General features: G+C 40.8%; 1 protein-coding gene across 1 annotated transcript; it reads right to left on the minus strand.

The window, feature by feature from the left end:
• Window positions 1-286: 286 nt before the first annotated feature.
• LOC125238058 (formin-like protein 1) lies at window positions 287-1,623 on the minus strand. Its single transcript, XM_048145347.1, has 2 exons — window positions 1,298-1,623; window positions 287-830 (listed from the first exon to the last, which is right to left on the minus strand). The coding sequence occupies exons 1-2, from the start codon at window positions 1,621-1,623 to the stop codon at window positions 287-289; spliced, it is 870 nt and encodes a 289-aa protein (XP_048001304.1).
• Between the last annotated feature and the right edge of the window lie 19,470 nt (window positions 1,624-21,093).

The following is a 21,093-nucleotide window of genomic DNA, read 5'->3' on the forward strand; positions in this document are numbered from 1 at the left end:
ATAACAAACTCATCTATAAATTTATTCGTATCAAAATACGAAATCGTACTACTGTACAACGCCAAATTATATAATAAAGAGTTGTAGTGAAACACCCTCTTGTTGACTTTGCTAGACATTCTGTACGGGAGCGCACAAATAATGATCTTCGCAACCTCTTCTCGGTCGACCTTCGACAGAGTAGCGGATAGTTTTAAAATATCTCGCTTAGTACAGTCGACACTGTTCCCTATGAAAACTACGAGCGTGGAGTCGCAGTCAAACTCGCCTGCAGAGATACATTCGATCAGTCGATCGACGGTGGCCCCGGGTGACAGTCGTTGATGACTCGGTGGTGGAGGCGCTCCGCCAGCAGCGCGCCCAGGCCGACGCCCGCCTCGTCACTGTACAGCACGGTGCGGGCGGCGCGCGGGCGCGGGCGCGGCGGCGGTGCCGGGGCAGTGGCGGGCGCACGGCAGGGTGCGGCGCCCGGCGGCGGCGGCGGCGGCGCAGTGGCGGGCGGCGACGGAGAGGGCTCGACGTAGGTCAGCAGCGCCAGAGCCAGCTTGGCGAGGCTCGGCGGCGAGGGAGCCGACTCGACGGCGCGCGGCGGCGGCGGCGGGGCCGGCTCCGCGAGGCGCGACCGTGACGGCGGCGAGGCCGCGGTGCGGACGGCGGGCTCGGGTCGCGGCGCGGCTCGGACGCGAGGGAGAGGCGCTTGGCGAACAGGGCGCGCAGGGAGGGTGTCCCCGGCGCGGCCAACGCGGCACGCAGCGCGGGCGACTCCGGCTCGACGGGGCGCGTCGTAGGCCGCGGTGACTCCATGCGCAGCGGGTACCCGCTGCCCGGCACTAGAACATCATTCATAAAAGCTATGTATTCCTGCAATGCTTTACTTGAGAGTTCCTCTTTATTATTGAGGTCTTTTAACTTTAGTTCTAATTTTCTTATTTCATTAGAGCGATGATTCAACTCTTCGACTGTCTGGTCCAATTGATGCTGACAAATTAAAAGTTCATCACTTAAGGCCAAATTACTTAACTTGGAGTGAAATTTCTTGAATACTAAATTATGGCGTTTCAGTAAAAGTTTTGATTTCCTTATGAATCTACTTAATTTTAGATATTTTTTGATTTTGTTGGATCCCTTCATACTAATTTTATTAACCTCATTGGCGGGACATTTTACAGGACTTGTTAAACTTTCTACTATTGGGGAACACACTGTTTCATTATGAACAAAATCTAACTCAAAACTATTAAGTTCTGCAAAAATACTTAAATTGTTATCCGTCGGTCTGGCCTGGCCCGAGCAATACTTGCAAGTCATTTTTGCTTCTGACTCCTCCAGCTGCTGTTCCAGGTCCTGGATGCGTTGCAGTGCCTGCTCGTGTATCTCCTGACATTGCTTGAATCTGTCAACGATGGCCTGTAATTCATCTCGCTGCCCCTGCATATCTTCGAATTCGACATCTTGAGTTGCAAGCTGGGCTTTGAGACTTGTATTTGTTCGAACAACAGACTCAATTTCCTGCTCACATTCTTCCTGTTCTTGAAGAAGTTTTGTGTTCAACTCATTGGCCGTTTTGAGCTCTCTCTGTAGTTGTTGCATTTTGGCTAGTAGGACGTCCCTGCGTGTTGTCATTTTAGTGGTTGTTGCTGGAAGCATATTTATATGTGAGATATATGAACAAAGAAATGTAATAATATGTAATGCTTCTAACAAAATATGGTGACTAAAAAGAAATAAACTATAGTATTTGCAGGTTTTATTTACTATATAAGAAAATCATTGAATAGCCTTTAAAATTCACTATTTTACAAGTTAAATGATTACCAATGGGTATGATTATGCTGTTTTAAAGTGATCCACAATGGTATTAGTATGTAATTCAAATGTTAAAAACCTACTATGTTTCAATCAAGTTTCTCCTCTAAAACATGTAAAGTAACCACAAAAGGAAGTATGGCAATGAGTAATTCTTTGCAATATGGGCTAATAAACTAAATACTAGGCTTATAGATAATGAAAACAATACTCATCTGTAAAAATCTTCGGCGAAATACAGTATAATTTTAAATCTGGAACGTTAGGCCGTTGACAGTTGCCTTGTCCTCTGTCGTCGATATTTTGCTTCTTGCGTTTGACGTAATGTTAAAATAACATTTGAGCACTTTAATTACGACGTGAACTTTCTAATTATCACTAAAACTATGTTATTATTACAGTAAAATAATTAATTTAACATTTTTAAATACGTCGAGCTAATTTGACGTTTGCTCCCGGCGGTGTTGCCAGTCCATCCACTGTCCAAAAAATAGATATGCTGACTCTGGGAACTATGATTTTCACGTTGCACAATGTTTTACACGATCAGTCTGATCGACCATCAGGGGGCCGATTTTTGAGTCTCACAGCGTTCGAATTCAGAAAATTGTCACTGAAAATAATAGGCAATTCACCGTTTTCAACCGGTATTTTAGTGACAGTGAGACTCAAAAATCGGCCCCCAGGAGCATTCAAATTTCCGACAGGATCTCCCATATAAACTTCAGCTTGTTATACACCGCCCACCGCCCTAAGCGCCGAATATAGTCGAAATACATCCAACATGCCGTTCCAATCAAATCTCGCATAACGGAACTAAAACACAGAATCAATCCGGCAGAGCAAATATTGCACCAACATATACAGTACGTTAAAACATTGTCCAAAATAAATCAATACTCAATCAACGCAGGCCTGCGTAGTTTTCGCTTTTGGGTCGTCGTATAAAATTTTAACATCCCGTTATTTTAATATAACACGTTTGCCGGACTTAATTAAAATATTTGCATAATTAAAAGGTTTCCGAAAATGGCCGGACATTCAATATGGGTAAATCCTTTATATTAGTATTTACTTTCTATATAATATTATGAAGAATTATTAATATTGGAGAGTTATTTATTTGTATTAATCAGTGCGAAACAAATTATTTAGGTAACACGTTTCGTTATTTCTACAATGAAATTCAGTGCAAACCACAGTTATTCAAACCCAAGCGACTATTTGACTGTATTTCATGATTTTATTATGAATATAGCTTATTATGATAGCTTTAAAATTTGAATTGCTTTGCTGGCTGAACAGCCTCAGATACCATGATACAGTCACCTGGGTATGTAGCCAAATGCACAAACGCTTACGATAATATCACGCGTTGACGATTGTCATTTCGGCCGGCTGACATGATCTTAAAGCTCGGCCACACATGCGCGTTTTGATAGCGTAGGCGAAGCGGTAGCGGAGCGCAACGATAGCGGTGCGCCGCCGCCGGACGAACGCTGGCGTTGCGCCCAGCGGACGCCGGCGGGAACTAAGGAGCGCGGATTGCGAGCGGAACGCCAGCGTTCCGCCGGCGCACCTCTATCATTGCGGTCCGCAGACGCTCCGCTAACGCCACGCTATCAAAACGCTTTAAGTGTGGCGGAGGCTTTACTTGTACACCCAAAGCTCGCCGCATATTTATGTGCCTTCAAAAAAGTATCATAACATATTATTACGAAACCGATATCAAAAGCTATATTCACTGCTAGTCCAACTCAACTATTTCTGCGTTCTCTCACACGTGGTTTTACGACAGAGCAGAGGTTACCGAAGATCGTGCGAAGCGTCAAATTAATTGTCTGACGGCTCAAGACTTAAAGGCAGATTTACACGATACGAGGTCTCGCAGGAGAGTTTCATTACAATGTTTCATTTGATCGGTAACGAATAATCCGCAATGTATCTAAAATCGGACGCGAGTTCGCCCACCGCGTCTAAATCAGCAATAGAGATATTTAAATTTCAAATGGATCATGTGTATTAGTCTGAATTTATATGTAATATAGCAAGAACATGACAGAATGACATGATGTCACGATCCTCAGCGAAGAACGAGAATAGCAAGAACTGTGCAAATTACTCAACAGAGCATTTACAACGACACACTAAATCACACCGCTAAAATAAAGTTCTTAAAAAACGACAAATTACTGTCACACCGTGACATATAATACACGTGGAAGACGCATCCATACATTTATGCCCTGTACGGAGGACATAAATAAAGAGCAAACTCGGTCGCTATAAATTTGATCGTCCCATAAAAATGTCAGTATCGTAAAATTGTATATTTTTATTGTTTACTAGCGAGAGAGATAATTTTATTTACTTGATGCTTTTGGTAATTATGTAATTAAAGCAGAATTCATTTCGGTGCTGGCATGTATATCATGTATATGATCCAAACAAAAGCCAATCAATTTGGAATTTTATAGACAAGAGCAATTAATAGTGTTGTCGATTTTTTATTTGACAAGAAGTGTAAATTAACATTGTGACAATTATAATTATTTGCAGTGATTTTAATTTATGACACAGTAACATCTGTTTGACATCTCAAATTCATATATTTCTGCTTAGATGTACACTGAAAATTATTTACATTTTAATCTCTGAATAAATTTAAAAGTGGGATCATTGTAGTTTTGTGTTCTGTGAGACTTGAACTCATGGCTCCAGCGCTATATCGTCCCTACTCAGCTAATCTAGCCACCATGTAGATCAATTGTATTATCCCTAGCGACTCTTAAAAGTCACATTGGAAATTCAGTTCCTTACACATTGACAAGATGCTCTTTGAATCTTGCTTATGTTTAATTAACATTTTTTTAAATATAAATATACTGTCTGCCTTGGGTGAGACTTGAACTCACGGCCTCTGGATCGATACTCCAGCGCTCTGCCAACTGAGCCACCAAGACTTCAACCAAGCCAGCGAAATTTTCCACTACTAAGGTCAATGGGACCCGTAGCGACAGTAGTGGAAAATTTCGCTGGCTTGGTTGAAGTCTTGATGGCTCAGTTGGCAGAGCGCTGGAGTATCGATCCAGAGGCCGTGAGTTCAAGTCTCACCCAAGGCAGACATTTTCCACTTTTAAATTTATTCTAAGCCTAGTGGCATCGATTGCAGACGTTTCTGCTAATCAGAAGTTAAAATAAATATACTGGTTAACAATAGCACGATAAGGGGGTCGCGTGAGTGCATTGGTCTCATTAAGGTCACGGAGAGATATGCAATCGCGGCACGGGTCAAATGTTAACGATAATAGTGCATACTTAACGAGGCATCTCGTGCATCTCCAGTCAAAAGGCCGTTCATTCAGATGACAGCGAACGGGATGCGGTGGTACAGTCCCCTACAATAATATGTACATACATAAAATCACGCCCTAGGTCACGTGGCCGGGACAGGCCTAAGAAGCGATGGCTGATGGGCGTCGTGACAGTGGACATGCAAGAGAACAAGTCACACCTCAGGATGCCGAAGACCAGGCAGAGGGATTGAGCAGGAAAGCGGACCCTGGCGCTAGGCCAGGAAAACGCTAGGTTGAAAAAGACGCCTACCACATTAAACTACTCAAGTTTCAATTCCACTCTTGGCAATTAAGGAGTTGAAAGAAAACGAAATTGTGACACATTGCAGTGACATGTTGCCAGCTTCTCGCCTACTCCACAATTTAACCCATATCCCACAGTCGACTTCTATGACACACACGGAAAGATAGATGGTGTAATTCTTACCCCGTCACCACACAGGCGCACACTAATATGTTACTCTTCGAAAGGAACTACCTAATATGTTATTCTGCAAACAGCTGACACGCTTTTATAATTAACATGTATATGACATAATATTCGTAATGTAGTATTATTGCGGGTGACTGTATAATCGGCGAACCTAGTGGACGCCAGCCATTCTTAAGAATTGCTATTATTTCATTTATTATTTACAATTTGGCTATCGTTTCTAAAACCAGTACACGAGTCCGGTTTCGAAGTCGCGCCTGTTTAGTCTCACGACTAACCATAACCACACTCATTAGATCTAGGACGGCATTGTTGTATGATAATACATTGCCGGCGCCTATGTTTAGCGCGATTAGCGTATGTTATCGCAGACATACGCACAATATTTGTTCATATTCTGGAAAACGTTTTCTCAAACAGACGTGCAAATATTATCGTTCATCAGGCCTACATTAGCGAATGTGGAAACAAAGATGGTATTTATACTAACATCACAACACGAGTACAATCATCTGCAATAATATGGAAAGAATCTTCGAAGGCTGCCAAAATATATGACTCACTCTTGTAGCTTTACAATAAGATGAAGATTTTGCAACCCTCGTTGTGTTACATATTATTGCAAGAGTAGTCATACCGAGCTAATTAGGCAGCAATTTTGACAAGCCCGTCGGTCCAACCAAATGTTATTTTTGAACGTCAAACTTCTTTAAAATACAAAGTTTACTTAACCCTTTTACAGCCTTTGATGTCCCAAAATCGTTGCATAACATAGCTTGGTCTTAACTCTAAAAGGCATAAAAAGCAGATCATGCTAGAAGTAGGTATTCTCTATAAGTCTAGAAATCAGAAACGGTCAAAGAGTTTAATTTCAGTGTAATTTCAACCTTGTTAGATGAGATGCTTCTTCTTCAGGATTCTTTGCAGAATTAAGTAGTCAGTGCGAAGTTAATGATCATACTATGTCATATGAAATAAATAATAAATGCAGTTTATACAGTACCTATTAAATCGATTAATGACTAAGCTCATTAAAATGCAAAAATACATGTATTAAGTATGTAAGATACCGGTTATCTCGTGTGCAAAGATTACCAATATAATGAGCCCTAAGTCACGACGCTGATAGCCAAGATAACCATAAGGGACGCACAGCAAAGGCCAATACTCATTATTAGTAGGGCACGCACGCTATATGGCAGTCGCTATAATATTCCATACATTACAAAGGGCGTGTTAGCTCGATTAGATAGCCCGAAAAGAAACCGCGATACGCTCAAACCCAGAAAATAAGAACGAAATAAAAAACGCGCGACGCAAAAAAACGCAAACGTTTTTACTTACTGTTCTCAACGAGCATTCGTTCGTGCGTGCGCAAATGAAAACACTTGACTTCCGTACCATGCCTTAAAGCCTCCGCCGCACATAAAGCGTTTTGATAGCGTAGCGTTAGCGGAGCGCAATGATACAAATGAGGGAGTGTACAAGTTTCTAATAGGGTGGCAACGCGCTTGTGACACTGTTTGAGTTGCAGGCGTCCATAGGTTACGGTGACCGCTTTACATCAGGCGGGCCGTATGCTTGTTTGCCACCGACGTAGTATAAAAAAGCGCAATGATAGCGGTGCGCCGGCGGAACGCTGGCGTTCCGCTCGCAATCCGCGCGCATTCCGCGCTCGTAGTTCCCGCCGGTGTCCGCTGGGCGCTACGCCAGCGTTCCGCCGGCGCACCGCTATCATTGTGCTCCGCTGAAGCTCCGCCTACGATCTCAAAACGCGCATGTGTGGCTGAACTTTAGGTCCGTTTTCACATTATCCGAACCGATATCGGATGTGGAAGGACTTCAATAGAAAAAATAAAGATGGCGCCTGTAATGTATGGGCTATCGGTCCTACATCCGATATCGGATCGGATAATGTGAAAACGCACTAACGGTGCACTGTTCAGAACACTAAATAAAAACACAGCTTTAGTCTTCCCTCGGAAATATAGTATTGTGTCCGTGTGAATATTTTCAACGAACATATGAAATGTTTTGTCACAAAAACCGCTATTTGCCGCTTAAATTTGCACCTAAGCCATGCCTTTTACTAGCTTACTCGTGCCTCTCATTACGCAAGCAAATACAACCAAAAACGCGAATTAGCGTTACAGATTAGACACACCTTCCAAAATGGCGAATGACATGACTTTAGCACATTACGTGTACGTTGGCCGTGACGGATGTTTACTCTTTTCAATCTTACTCCATTGTAATAAAGTATACACTGACGGGGACGGTCGATCGGTCGGGGGAGCCTGTAGCCAAGAATACGATCTACGCTCCGTGGTTAACGATATGCAACTGCCTAGCCGAAGAGACAATAGAAACGAGTGTTAGGGAGAGCTAGCTAAGATACGCTTACGAATCGCTTAGCTCGCTAGTATTAAGATGCTTACGAATCGGAAAGCTGAAAGCGTACGCATGTTCCTACTAACAAGCGATTTCTCATACACAAAATGCGGTTCGATGCTGAATAAGGAGGCACACTCAAAGGTGACGGTGAAGGTGACACATGGCGCCACCTTTTTATTCCATTCCATTGCACAGATAAAGAATTTCATACATGAGAGCGAGAAGATGATATTTTTTCTCTCTCACAAAATGTCAGTGTGCCTCCTCATTGCTGATAGATGTGATTTCAGTCTAAGCGATTGTGACGTTGGTATTCTGGATCTGTCGCGCCAATACGGAAGAGCGAGATAGAAATAAGTACGATCCGCTACAGGCTACAGAGCATGAACTATTATTGTACTCTTGGCTACTGTCCTGTACAAACATATAGCGTGAAGAAAACACTTCAGGCAATGACACTGGACATGATTATGACATTTACGATAGTGGTATAAATTGTAAAGTAAGTAGAGGGCGTGGTGCTAATGCTAATTGACGAGGGATATTTGAAACGTGACTTTGCTATGATATGATGGTAACCTTGTGTCCGCTTTCATCTACATAAAACGAGATTTGCATGGTTTAGATAGATATGGGTAATTTTATATGCTGTTTTTACAATTTTTATTTAGAATTTTATAATATTAGGTACTTGCTTTTGCCCGCGGCTTCGCTCGAGTTAGAAAGAGACAATAAGTATCATATGTCATTCTCCATTCTTTCAACTATCTCCACTTAAAAAATCACGACAATTCCTCGCTCCGTTTTGCTGTGAAAGACGGACAAACAAACAGACACTCACACTTTCCCATTTATAATATTAGTTTGGATAGCAAGCCAATTCATTATTTTATTTTCTAGAGTCTAAACTAATTTAAAAAAATGGCATCTGGGAATAGACATCGATATTTCATAAGTTAGTTTTCGAAAGGTTTGCAAACTTTGAAGACTACTTTCATAGTTACCTAAGAAGAGGCTTGTAAAAAAAACTTTCTCGCGAATATTGCCGCTTCCGTTCGGTCGAAAACAAATATATGTAAACCTCAATAAGCGAAACTCGTATACCGGACAACTTTATGACATCATTGAGAGTTGCCTTAAAATAAAAGCGTTAATATTAAAGAAAGCCAAAAAACGACCTTATATGGATTGTATGGAGGTATAACGAGAACAATAATAGAATCCAGAACAGAATGGAGTGTCCTGAAGCTTAGCGTAGGGTACACCTTGAAATAAAAGATTGACACCTGCTGCTAGCACATGATTGACGCGACAGTATCTAGCCGCCCTATGTAAATATAATAAAGCGTTTTTCATGTGGCAACAATTGAGAGTATTGAGTCACTTTTGTATGAAAACAGAAATCGTTGCTATAAAAAAATGGTTCCATTTCTACTCTTTTTTTTTTGCCAGTGTAGTCGCGGCGACATAATCTCGCGAAATGTGTGCTAGCCCCGCTGTGAGTAAAGACAGTGAAACCGAGAGTTAACCTAAATCATATGCAGTCTGCAGTCTGTGCTGCAGTCTACATATACTGTACTGAAAATCTACGTTAACCACATCGAAATTGCGAACGTCAGCGTCATCGGTCACTCTCACTCTGCTGATACGAACGGCATACAGTCGACCGAAAATATTGATTCATTCGTACAAACAACGCATGCAATTACTGCACGATGCGATAACACGTGTCCTATATAGGAAGTATAGGAACGGTTATTGTAGGGGAAAATGTTTGCTATTTTTTTTAATATTTTGATGTACAATATTGACAGTAACTTGCGTGGAAAAATATAAATTGTTATTTAAATTTGATGAACAACATTGACATTCAGCTGTGTGGAAAATTATAATAAAACTCGAGTCACTCACGTATTAAGTCGATATAGCGTTCGACATGTTTCGGTTCAATTTCGAGAACCTTTCTCAAGAGTAGCGACACCCCGCCTTTACATGTCGAGAGCGCGACGCGCGACGCATACTGCGGGCGCTTGCTCGGTGCGCGCGGCTGCTGAGGACAGGCGCAGGGGGGGTCGGCGGCGCGGGCGACGTCACCGTGGCGAGATCGGAGCTACCCACTATGTTACTTTTGTCAAAAGCAGGATTGCACACAACACTTATTACGTCACTTGTTAAGGGTGCGTTTACACTGGGGACCGACGTAGTGCCTAGAACTGTTTTCCAACTAGGTGGCACCGACCAACCACTGTCACGATTGAAATTAGGATGACGACTAATTTCTATAGCTTCCCGTATTTTCCGCTGAACGAAGAACTTTTCTCGCGCCAGTACGGTTACCCTATCAAATCTTACATAGTGCGTCGTGTCCGAATCCAATATGTGTTCTGTCACCGCAGAGCTGTGGGTGTCCCGGCCCTTCATACTACGTATGTGTTCAGAAAGCCTTGTCGAGATGTTCCGGCCGGTCTCTCCAATGTATGATTTCCCACAGGAACACGGGATCCTGTACACCCCGGGAACATTTAAGGGCTCCTTGTCTTTTGGCGAACGCATCCATTTCCTGAGCTGCGTGTGAACGCTATATCGACTTAATACGTGAGTAACCCGCTTAAAATATTTTTAAATATGTATGAGTCTCACGGGAGTTTTATAGTTAAAACTCGAGTCATTAAGTTCTTAAACATACAATAAAGATAATCAAAGAGATATAATGTTACCTGTATTTACAGTATAGTCTGAAAGGGTTCTGTTCACTACATTAGTTTCCAAGCCGATAACTTTTGAGGGCCTATCGCGAAGCACAAAATTCAAAATTCCTCTGTAGATACCGAAATTTCGATTGTCATGTGGTAGGCCCTACCTTACGATTTACTACTACGAATAAGTATTTCGTTTTTCAAAAGCTTTGGAGTAAAAAAAGCTTTGTCAGTCAAAAGCTAAAGTTTGTTTTTAGGGGCTAAAAGATGTAACATCTTTATTTCCAAGCCTTTTTAGACAAGTAGTAGTATCGCTTAACTTAAAAAAAAAGCGTGTTACAAAACAAGGAGAAACTAAAAAGCCAAAAATAATAAACCTTCGAATTCAGATTTCTTATCGGATTGCAATAATCTAAAGATCCAAATTATAAACAAATCAATTATTTTTGTAGTCGGTACCAGACCTGTTCGTCGCCTTACTATTTCCTGTTTGCCCCACCCAACCATACGCAGGCTGGCCCCGACTCCAAAAATAATTGATTTGTTTATAATTTGGATGTTTAGATTATTGCAATCCGATAAGAAATCTGAATTCGAAGGTTTATTATTTTTGGCTTTTTAGTTTCTCCTTGTTTTGTAACACGCTTTTTTTGAAGGCGGTTTTATTTTTTGTTAAAAAGTTAATTTTTTTGTTGATTTTTAGTGGTTCCTAGTGATATTATATGTATCAGTCCGAATATATGTACAGTAGTGAAAGAATTATCCTTTAACTCCTAACCGTTGAGGAGTTGACCTTCCATCATCAGCTCAGCCACATAAAATTATTACCATCAGGCGTAAATACTGGTGTACCTTTGAAAAATACACTAAGAACATTACATGTGCCTATAACATTTGAAGAGTTCCCTCGATTTCTCCAAGATCCCATCATCAGACCCCGACTTGGTGCCAATGGGACCATCTCGGGGTTATACCCGTTCGATCAAAAAAAAAATTTTGAAAATCGGTCCACGATCCTCGGAGATATCGACTAACATACATACAAAAAAAAATAAAAACCGGCCAAGTGCGAGTCGGGCTCGCGCACAAAGGGTTCCGTAGCAGCAAATATTTAACCAAAATTACAGTTAAATCAACCTATCTCAAAAACTATAAGAGATACTTTGATCAAACCAAAAATCGTTGAAAGAGTTAATTAGCATGCATCACCTCTATTTTTTTTAGAATTTTATACCCCGTAGTTATAAAAATAGAGGGGGGGGGACATACTTTTTACGACTTTGAGAGCTGATATCTCAAAAACCGTTCACTTTAAGAAAAATGTTTTTAGAAAACTTTATATCATTTTAAAAGACCTTTCCAGTGATACCCCACACGGGTATGTACATCGAAAAAAAAATTTTCATCCCTCAGTTACATGTATGGGGGGCCCCACCCCCAATTCTTTTTTTTACTATTTAGTGTCATAATTTTGTAGCGGTTCATACAACACATATTCCCATCAAATTTCATCACTGTAGTACTTATAGTTTCCGAGTAAATCGGCTGTGACAGACGGACAGACGGACAGACGGACAGACGGACAGACGGACATGACGAAACTATAAGGGTTCCGTTTTTGCCATTTTGGCTACGGAACCCTAAAAAATATAAAAAAACATTCAGTCGAATTGAGAACCTCCTCCTTTTTTGAAGTCGGTTAAAAATGGTCTAAGGAGACCATCCCTCGATTTCAAATTAATGAAAACTGGCATTTACAGATTTTGGAAAAAACATACAGGGTACGAGAAAAAGCATTTTTGACGGGATCTCATAGCTGCCCTTACTAACCTGCTTTCAAAATACACCCTGTATAAAAAAACTGTTATTATCTGAAAGATAATCAACCTTATAGCAGAATGGATTTACCCGAGTTTGAAGTTAAGCGACACAATTAGCAATGAACGACAAAAAATAACCACCGTGGTAAAGCGGAACCCAGGTCATCAACCGCTGTCATCAAATATGCAGAAGCAAAAAACCCGATGGCACGTAATGTCAAACCATATCAGAATAGACAAACAATTTCTTTTGACGTAAGTACAATCGCCATTAAGATACATCGATACGGCCAAGTTGCGCACAAAGATATACTCACCTATATCATAATATATTATAGAATACTTTCGTACAGTATGGCCATTCCCGCTCCCCGCTGAAAGTGCCGCCCACCCTCGGTTACCTCACAGTTACCGCCTGTCAAGAACGCGACTAGTCGACCTGATATATCTCACTCATACAAGCATAGTAAGCGTTTACCTACACTAGCTTAGACTGTGTGCGTAAGAACGCGACTCTTTCATATATTTGATCGCCAGTGTCCGAGGTGCGCCTGTCCGAGGCGTGTTTAGATATTATAGAGCACGTCAGCCGATCAGATATAAGTGGTGGCGACAGTAGACACGGCAACACAAATAATCAATGAATGATGAACAAGTCTCATTACGAATTCGGATCGACAAGCTTTACATGATAAAGGCGAGGACACACTGGCGATTACATATTTTTATTTTTGTTTCGCTGCGACAATTCATTTAGAACTCGTTCGCGACAATGAAGTAAATAAGTGAACGTCATTTACGCTTATTATCATGTATGCGCATTGTGGTGATGCGGTATCACCCAATTGTTCATTCAAATGGTACCGGACCGTACAAGCTATGTACGGTCAGCCAAGAAAGTGGTTTAGCACTTTTCAACTCTATTTTTAACACATAAGGTCGAAAAGTCGTAAACTGGCTGACTGTACCAAGAGGAAATTAAAGCGTGAATTAGACGACGTAGCGGAGGCATGAAGCCTCTTCAAAAGTTCTTCATACAAATAGGTATTTATGTAGACGTGATGTGAATTACGCTCAACACAGTGAAGATGCGTCGCTAGTCACCTTCGGGCATTTTGTAAACGTTTTTAAGCGGCATCAATGGCATCATGCTGTTGCCCATTTTCGCCACACCTTCTGCTTTGGAAAGTTTTAGGAATCAGGCCTCAGTGTGATAAGCAAATCTCGGAAAGGGTGAGCTATTTGCTTTAAGATATAGAATAGAATAGAATAGAAGAAATTTATTCAGAAAACACTTAAATTTAGGAATTACATAGACAGTACTAATTTATTGTTAAGCGTCACTGAAAGGGTCTCCACTCAGCTTAATGTCAAGATACCACTTAAGAATCTCGACGCTGGTCTTCCGTGGAAACCCTTCCGAGAGAGCGCAACTACATGCTAAAGTACATAATAGTGTTTATATACTTTATATATAGGTAAGTGCAAAACCTGAAATAGATACCAATGATACCATACACCAAATAAAAAGCGATCAAGCTCACTCGTATAAGATATGAAGATGTATCAAATTGTAAGGAAAACAGCTCACCCAGTCCGACTTCTGGCAGGCAATAAATGATAAAACATCTGGCCGTCCCTATCGCACTATTTGTAAGTGCGATAGGGACGGCCAGATGTTTTATCATTTATCGCGCGACCATACTTGCCTGCCTGGGGCCCATTTCTCAAAACTGAAAGTTACAAGTTACAAGCGGAAGTCTCTTTCCAACTTGTCATATTAGACATTGACTACCACTTGTAAATTGTAACTTGTAGCTTCGAGAAACGGGCCCCAGGGGCCCGTTTCTCGAAAGGTACAAGCCATGTATTACAAGTGCGCGAACTGTCAAATCGTATGGGTTGTCATGGAAACACACTTGTAATACAAGGCTTGTACCTTTCGAGAAACGGGCCACTGGTGTATACAAAGTAAACCGACGCCGATACGACAATATATCAATAATATACGCCAATGTGTCCCTAGCCTAAGTGCCCGCACGGCGGGAATACTGTGTCAAAGGACAATTACCATTAAATATCCACTATTAGGCGGTTGGAGCGATGTTGTGTGTAATTATATCGCAGTAACACGAGCTTTCGACTATTCAGGCATGCTTTACCGAATAAGGGAACGGTTTGCTGCGGGTACAACTAATGTACAACTATACACTATTAATGAGGTAAAATTTTACATGAAAAAAAAAATGAAAATGAAAATGAAATATTTATTTTTCAAGTAGGCATATTACAATGCGCATATGAACATCAAATAAAGCTAAATAAATAAAATGTTATTATATAAATAGTACACTCAGCAGTACAAATCTCTACGTTTATCCTCAAGAGAAAGATGGATAAACAAAGTCTCGGGAAAAAAAAATACGTTGCAACACTAACAACTTGTCTTGCTCACTTCCAGGCATAAATTTAGCTGATGTTAAAACTTTTGAGACAGTGAGACTTGGCCTCTGGGTCCGTATCGCAGCAGGAATTTAGCATTGTATTGGGTTGGTAAGAAAGTAATGAGCGATCGATTGAATTCCACATAAAATTTTTGAGAGAGTTCTAGAATCTTCTATGGCCGAAAGTATATAAAGGGCGAGTCGCACAGTTTCTCGTCAGTCATTCACTAGCTGTCGCCGAGCTAATATAAGGAAGAAAATGGACGAATTAAAAGTGCATGTAAGGCATTGCTTACTATATGAATTTCAGTCTGGCCATTCAGCCGCCGAAGCAGTGCGTAATATATGTCAGCGTGTTGCTCCTGAAGTTGTGTCTGAGGCCACGGCGAAACGATGGTTCCAGCGGTTTCGTAGTGGCGACTTTTCATTATCAGATCAACCTAAGTCTGGTCGACCGGTGAAGATTGATGTAGCCAAATTAAAAACCTTAATTGAAGGAGATCCGAGGCTAACGAGTCGTACTCTTACTACCGAGTTAGGCTGCTCTCATGTCACCATAGAAACACATTTACACGAGTTGGGAAAATACTACAAATAGTGTTTGGATACCGCACGAACTTGATAGAGATCAACTAAACCGCCGTGCCGATATCTGCATACAACTTCTGTCTTTTCGCCGCACATTCAACTGGTTGGACCATCTTATCACTGGAGATGAAAAATGGGTCTTATATATAAATCACACACGCAAACGTCAGTGGCTAGCTCCAAACGAAAAAGGAATAGAGGCACCAAAAACAGAGCCTCACCCGAAAAAAGTTATGCTGTCCGTTTGGTGGGATATTCATGGTATTATTCACTGGGAACTCCTACCAAGTGGAATGATTGTTACCGCATCAGTATACTGTAATCAGCTTGAAAACTTAAACCAAAAAATCTGTCAGAATCGTCCACAGCATGCTAAAGTTTTTTCTTACACGACAATGCTCGCCCACACATTGCAAAAGTGACTCGGCTAAAGCTATTGGAGCTAGGTTGGAAAGTGATACCTCATCCACCGTACTCTCCAGACTTGGCACCTACGGATTACGCATTGTTCAGATCGCTAAGCAATGCCTTGAATGAAAAAAAGTTCGATGATCAAGCCCATCTACGACAGTACATAGCTGAGTTTTTTGAATCTAAACCTAAGAACTTCTTCGCCAATGCTATTCATTCTTTACCAGAACGATGGAGACAAGTAGTAGATTACGAAGGCCGTTATATTTTTGATAAATGATTAAAATAATAAATTAAATAAAAATTACAATATTGGTTATGATTCGCTCATTACTTTCTTACCAACCCAATACATTGTTTATGTATAGCTGTTCGGGTGTATTTCAAAATCAAACGGCCAGGCCAGCATCCATCGACTCGAATTGACCCGGCCCATATCGGCTGGACTGAATAATGAATTCGGCGTCCATTACGATGCGGAATGGGGCCGCGACTCTGATTTATAAGCTGTCCTAGAATACCTAACTTTAGTACTGTATTTTGGTATAACTTAGAATAGTCCCGCGGAAAAGGCAAGCGTCTGAAAGGAATTGTAGCAACACCTGAGACGAACGGGCAGAAATTGAAATGGAGCAGAGCCACAGAGGACATTCATAGCCACGGTCAACAAATAGTACATTACGATACAAGTGCGTAAAAAAGGAAGTTCGAAACGAGTGGCGATAAATGTGATTTTAAATCGACACGAGATACAAATTTCCTTCTCGCACGTGTCGTGTATCGTACGCAGGGTTCGAGGATATATATCAAGATATATATCCGATATATATCGGATATATATCCAGCTGGGTTCGACGATATATATCAATGGATATAAATATCCGATATAATATCATTTTTTTTTAATTATTGCAATACAAAAATGGTAAAAAAATGTCACATTGTTAAAAATATACTTTTTATGTGTTTGTTACTCCTTTTTCTACTAAATGTTATGTTTTTTAGTAGATTTTTCCTTATCTATAGTAGTATTCATAAATAATGCAACAAAATAATAATATGCCTTCCATACAAAATGGATATATATCAAAGATGATATATATCCGATATATATCATAAATATCCGATATTTTGATATTTATTATAAATATCGGATATTTTCGAACCCTGATCGTACGACGTTTTTCAGTTCAGGTGGCCCTCCGAAGTTTCGACCTGGCATATAATGAACCACTTCTCGCACTAGTGCGTAAAAAAACACCATCTGACTGAGGTTATATCGTTATATGTAGTTAATTTTTATGTAGTTATAACATCGCCTCACTGTTGAAAATTAAAAAGGCCTCATAAAATGAAGTTTGTGCGTTTCTATTTCAATAGCTGTCTACAGTGTAGATTTGTAGAATTACTCTCATTAAGTGAAAATGTAAATTTTTCTTTTGGGAAATACAGTTCTTTAAACACAAATAGGATGATATAGAAGGGTTTGATGCACACAAAAGCCTACCACTAACGGCTAAAAACAAGGTCACGTTATCATATTTTACTCTAACACAGGAAATTCAAAACGAAATGAAAATGTTAAGAGGGCTTTTTCTTTTGAATATAAAGTTAAGAACGCTAAATTTAAACTAATTACAATTGAAACATAACTTTGTGGTAATAGCTGTCAACATAATCTTAAACCTAATCAATTCTAAACGCTGTCGATAATAACATAGGTAATAAATAGCTCCACTAACACAATAAGATAGAGTAATGGATTTATGGGAGTTTGATGATCATTAGCGTCGGCTTGTAGGTAATGATCGGAATATGCTAATGGGACGATATATCAACGCTTAGCTTAGTAGACAAAATAGGTGCCAAGACTAAACAAATTCGGTTAACACTGAGAAATGCTGGGTTATTGGGTTTTTTTACACTTTAACCCTCAGCACAGGGTACCTAGATAACGTCTTAATCGCTAACGCTTCATAAGCTTTTCGTAGCTAGTTCTCCCTATCGCTCTTCTGTAGTGGCGCGACAGAGCCAGACTGCGTTTCGTTCGCCACGTTGCGTCAACGATTGTCACTTAGCCGAAGTGCCGTTGGGTTGTTGGGTGCAATGGACGATGGACGATATATGAAAGATTGTGGGTCACTTTTGGAATGAGATTTTCTTACGGCCGAAATAAGTGGCAAGAGGAGCGATAAATGGCCAATAAGATGATGAAATGTCGCGACAAATCTAAAATAAACCCAGAAAATCGGACATCTATAGTACCATCGTAGACGGTTCGCAAACGATACGCCACTGGTTAAGTCAGAAGAGCGGTAGAGAAAGAGATTGTTCTCTTGCCTACAGGCCTGAGGTACAGAGCCTATAGACAACATCAGTCTCTCTATCTCTTGCATATTCAAACAAGAGAGACATATAAAAATTTCCGATGTGCTTTCATCGCAATCGCGAACATTACGTAGCAATCATCACCAGACAACGGTACCGCGGCGCCGTCGTGCAATCCGTCAGTGTCGGCATTTGATGAATCGCCACGGACCCAATACATCATATCTATACCCAATCTAAAAAGGACTAAAGCGATAGCGGTCAGACCAGACGAGCCAGACCATTTTAAGCCCAGTTTTATAGAGTTATACGGTAGTATTGTTGTACTTATCGAAGTGTAAAGTAAAGGTTGGTACTACGTTTTTAAAGTGGGGTTTAGTGGTGAATTGTATCGCGAATATCGTGATACATGAGCCGCGTATTAGCGGATATGCGAATCAAATGACATGCGAAACATTCGTAATACTGGATCAACACTGTTGACGCATAATGGTAGGCGGGGCTGCCAAATACGTGTATCGGCTTTTAAGCAGTTTGTTTTGGCTGATAAGCCGTCATATCATAAACCTATTTACTAGTATTAATGTTTAAATACAATACTATTTCAAATGGAACAGCAATACTAGTATAATACTACTATTTTTAATTCTGACAAGCTGAGTTGACTAAAAATAATTTCTTTTAATACTAAACAATATAAAAACAAATGAAATATAATGAAAAGAAGTAGGCGTTACTTATCGGATTTTCGTATTAACTAGAGCCAAGACATTACTTTGCTAATCTACTGAAATAATATTTATAACCAGCTAGGCAATTAGTGCTAACCCGTTATACTTGCGTCACAGAACTAGGTATATTTAGATAGAAGAAATAAATTAATCTATTAGTCTAGGGGCCGAGCGTGCCACATTTTGTCCTGACATTGTTATTGTTACTTACCTGTGATGGGAAATATGTCTCTGACCCTTGAGTCTTCATGACTTTTGTTGTTGCAATTAAATATCACGTAACGAAGCATTTTTTATGTTTTCGACGTTTTCGTTGACTTCCACCTCCAAAAATGGATGCGCGAAAGCTGCAAGATGTCAATAGGGACATAAGGACGGACTACCTAGAATTTTTGACTGAGTTCGTTTGACACGCAAAGTAAATTCATTTGCTCGATTTATGGTTTATATGTAATTCCTAACTTGAGTATTTTTTTCGAAAATAAATCGAGGCATTGAGAAGAGCGAAGCAAGAAGTTTATAGTGACATGTTCGTTTTAACTTTTAACTGAGATAAAGTAGTTTACTAAACACCTTACTTTTAATATGCAGCTGTTTAGTAACTCGCACGGGGTAAAATTTGTAATATAAACACGAAATTGAGTTTGCATTCAGCGGTAAGTTTTAGACTTATTTGCCACCAACGTCGCGATAAAAAGTGAACGATAGAGATATTTTGCATTCCCACAGCCAGCCTAGATAAAGAAAGGGACAACAAAAAGTAGAGTAAGCAGGTGCATCCGATCCAAGATTATATTAGCTGACTTTTTGCACTCACTTGGCACATTCTCTCACTATAGAAGAATGCTATGAGGGTGCCTTTCCACCAGAGATGCGCTGAATGTATGTGATAGGTGGATAATTGGATATCAAATTCACGTAGCGCATCATCTATGGTGGAAAGGCAAACTGAATAACCTAACCACAAAATTAAAATTTTGAAAAAAACCCCCGACTGCGACATAGTAGACCGATTTTCATGAAACATGGCTAAGAACACTCCCGACTAACTCAGCTTTCAGACAAACAAAACTAAATCTAAATCGGTTCATCCGTTCGGGAGCTACGATGCCACAGACAGACACACACACAGACAGACAAACAGACAGACAGACACACAGGCGGACAGACAGACAGACAGACACGTCAAACTTATAACACCCCTTCGTTTTTGCGTCGGGGGTTAAAAATGTTGTATGACATGGCAGAAGTATGCGATGTGCCGTTCTCAGTAATTTACGCGATTTGTGTGGGAAAAGTTACTTCCCGGGAAATTCCTTATTATTATAATAAGTAACCCTATAGCCAAACAGATACTTGAAATGGCGCTGGATAGGACATGTCTTATGAAGGCCAAACAACCACCTGTCCAAGCATGGGTTGTCTTGGAATATTCCCGGATCAAGTGGGAGAGGTCGCCCGCGAACTACCTGGAGGCGCACGGTGGAAAAGGACCGGGAACAGTGGAAATCGTTCCTAAAGCCTCCGTCACACATAAAGTGCTTTGATAGCGTAGCGTTAGCGGAGCGCAATGATAGCGGTGCGCCGGCGGAACGCTTCGCAATCCGCACGCATTCCGCTCGCAATCCGCGCTCGTTAGTTCCCGCCGGCGTCCGCTGGGCGCAACGCCAGCGTTCGTCCGGCGCACCGCTATCAATGCGCTCCGCTGACGCTCCGCTATCGCTCCACCTACGCTCTCAAAACGCGCATGTGTGGCCGAGCTTTAAGAGCCCTATGCCCCTGATGAGGGACAACAAGATATTATAATCATCAACATCATAATAAATATGCAGCATTCTGGTTATGAACTTTTAGCACTTCCACTGTCCAGTGCCCGCACAACATAACCGCACAACATCACGACAAGTCTTATTAAAAAAAGGTTTAGTGTTTAGTTATAGCGGGACAGCGAACGCGTTAAAGGTTATCGCATATTTGTCCATCGGTATCGGTAATATCTGCCATGAGACTCATGGGAGGCTTTCATACGTTGTATTACGATAGATAATAATATCGGCTGCATAAATATCTGACACGTTCTTATGGC

The sequence above is a fragment of the Leguminivora glycinivorella genome, chromosome 22 (assembly GCF_023078275.1).
Source record: "Leguminivora glycinivorella isolate SPB_JAAS2020 chromosome 22, LegGlyc_1.1, whole genome shotgun sequence".
NCBI lineage: Eukaryota > Metazoa > Arthropoda > Insecta > Lepidoptera > Tortricidae > Leguminivora > Leguminivora glycinivorella.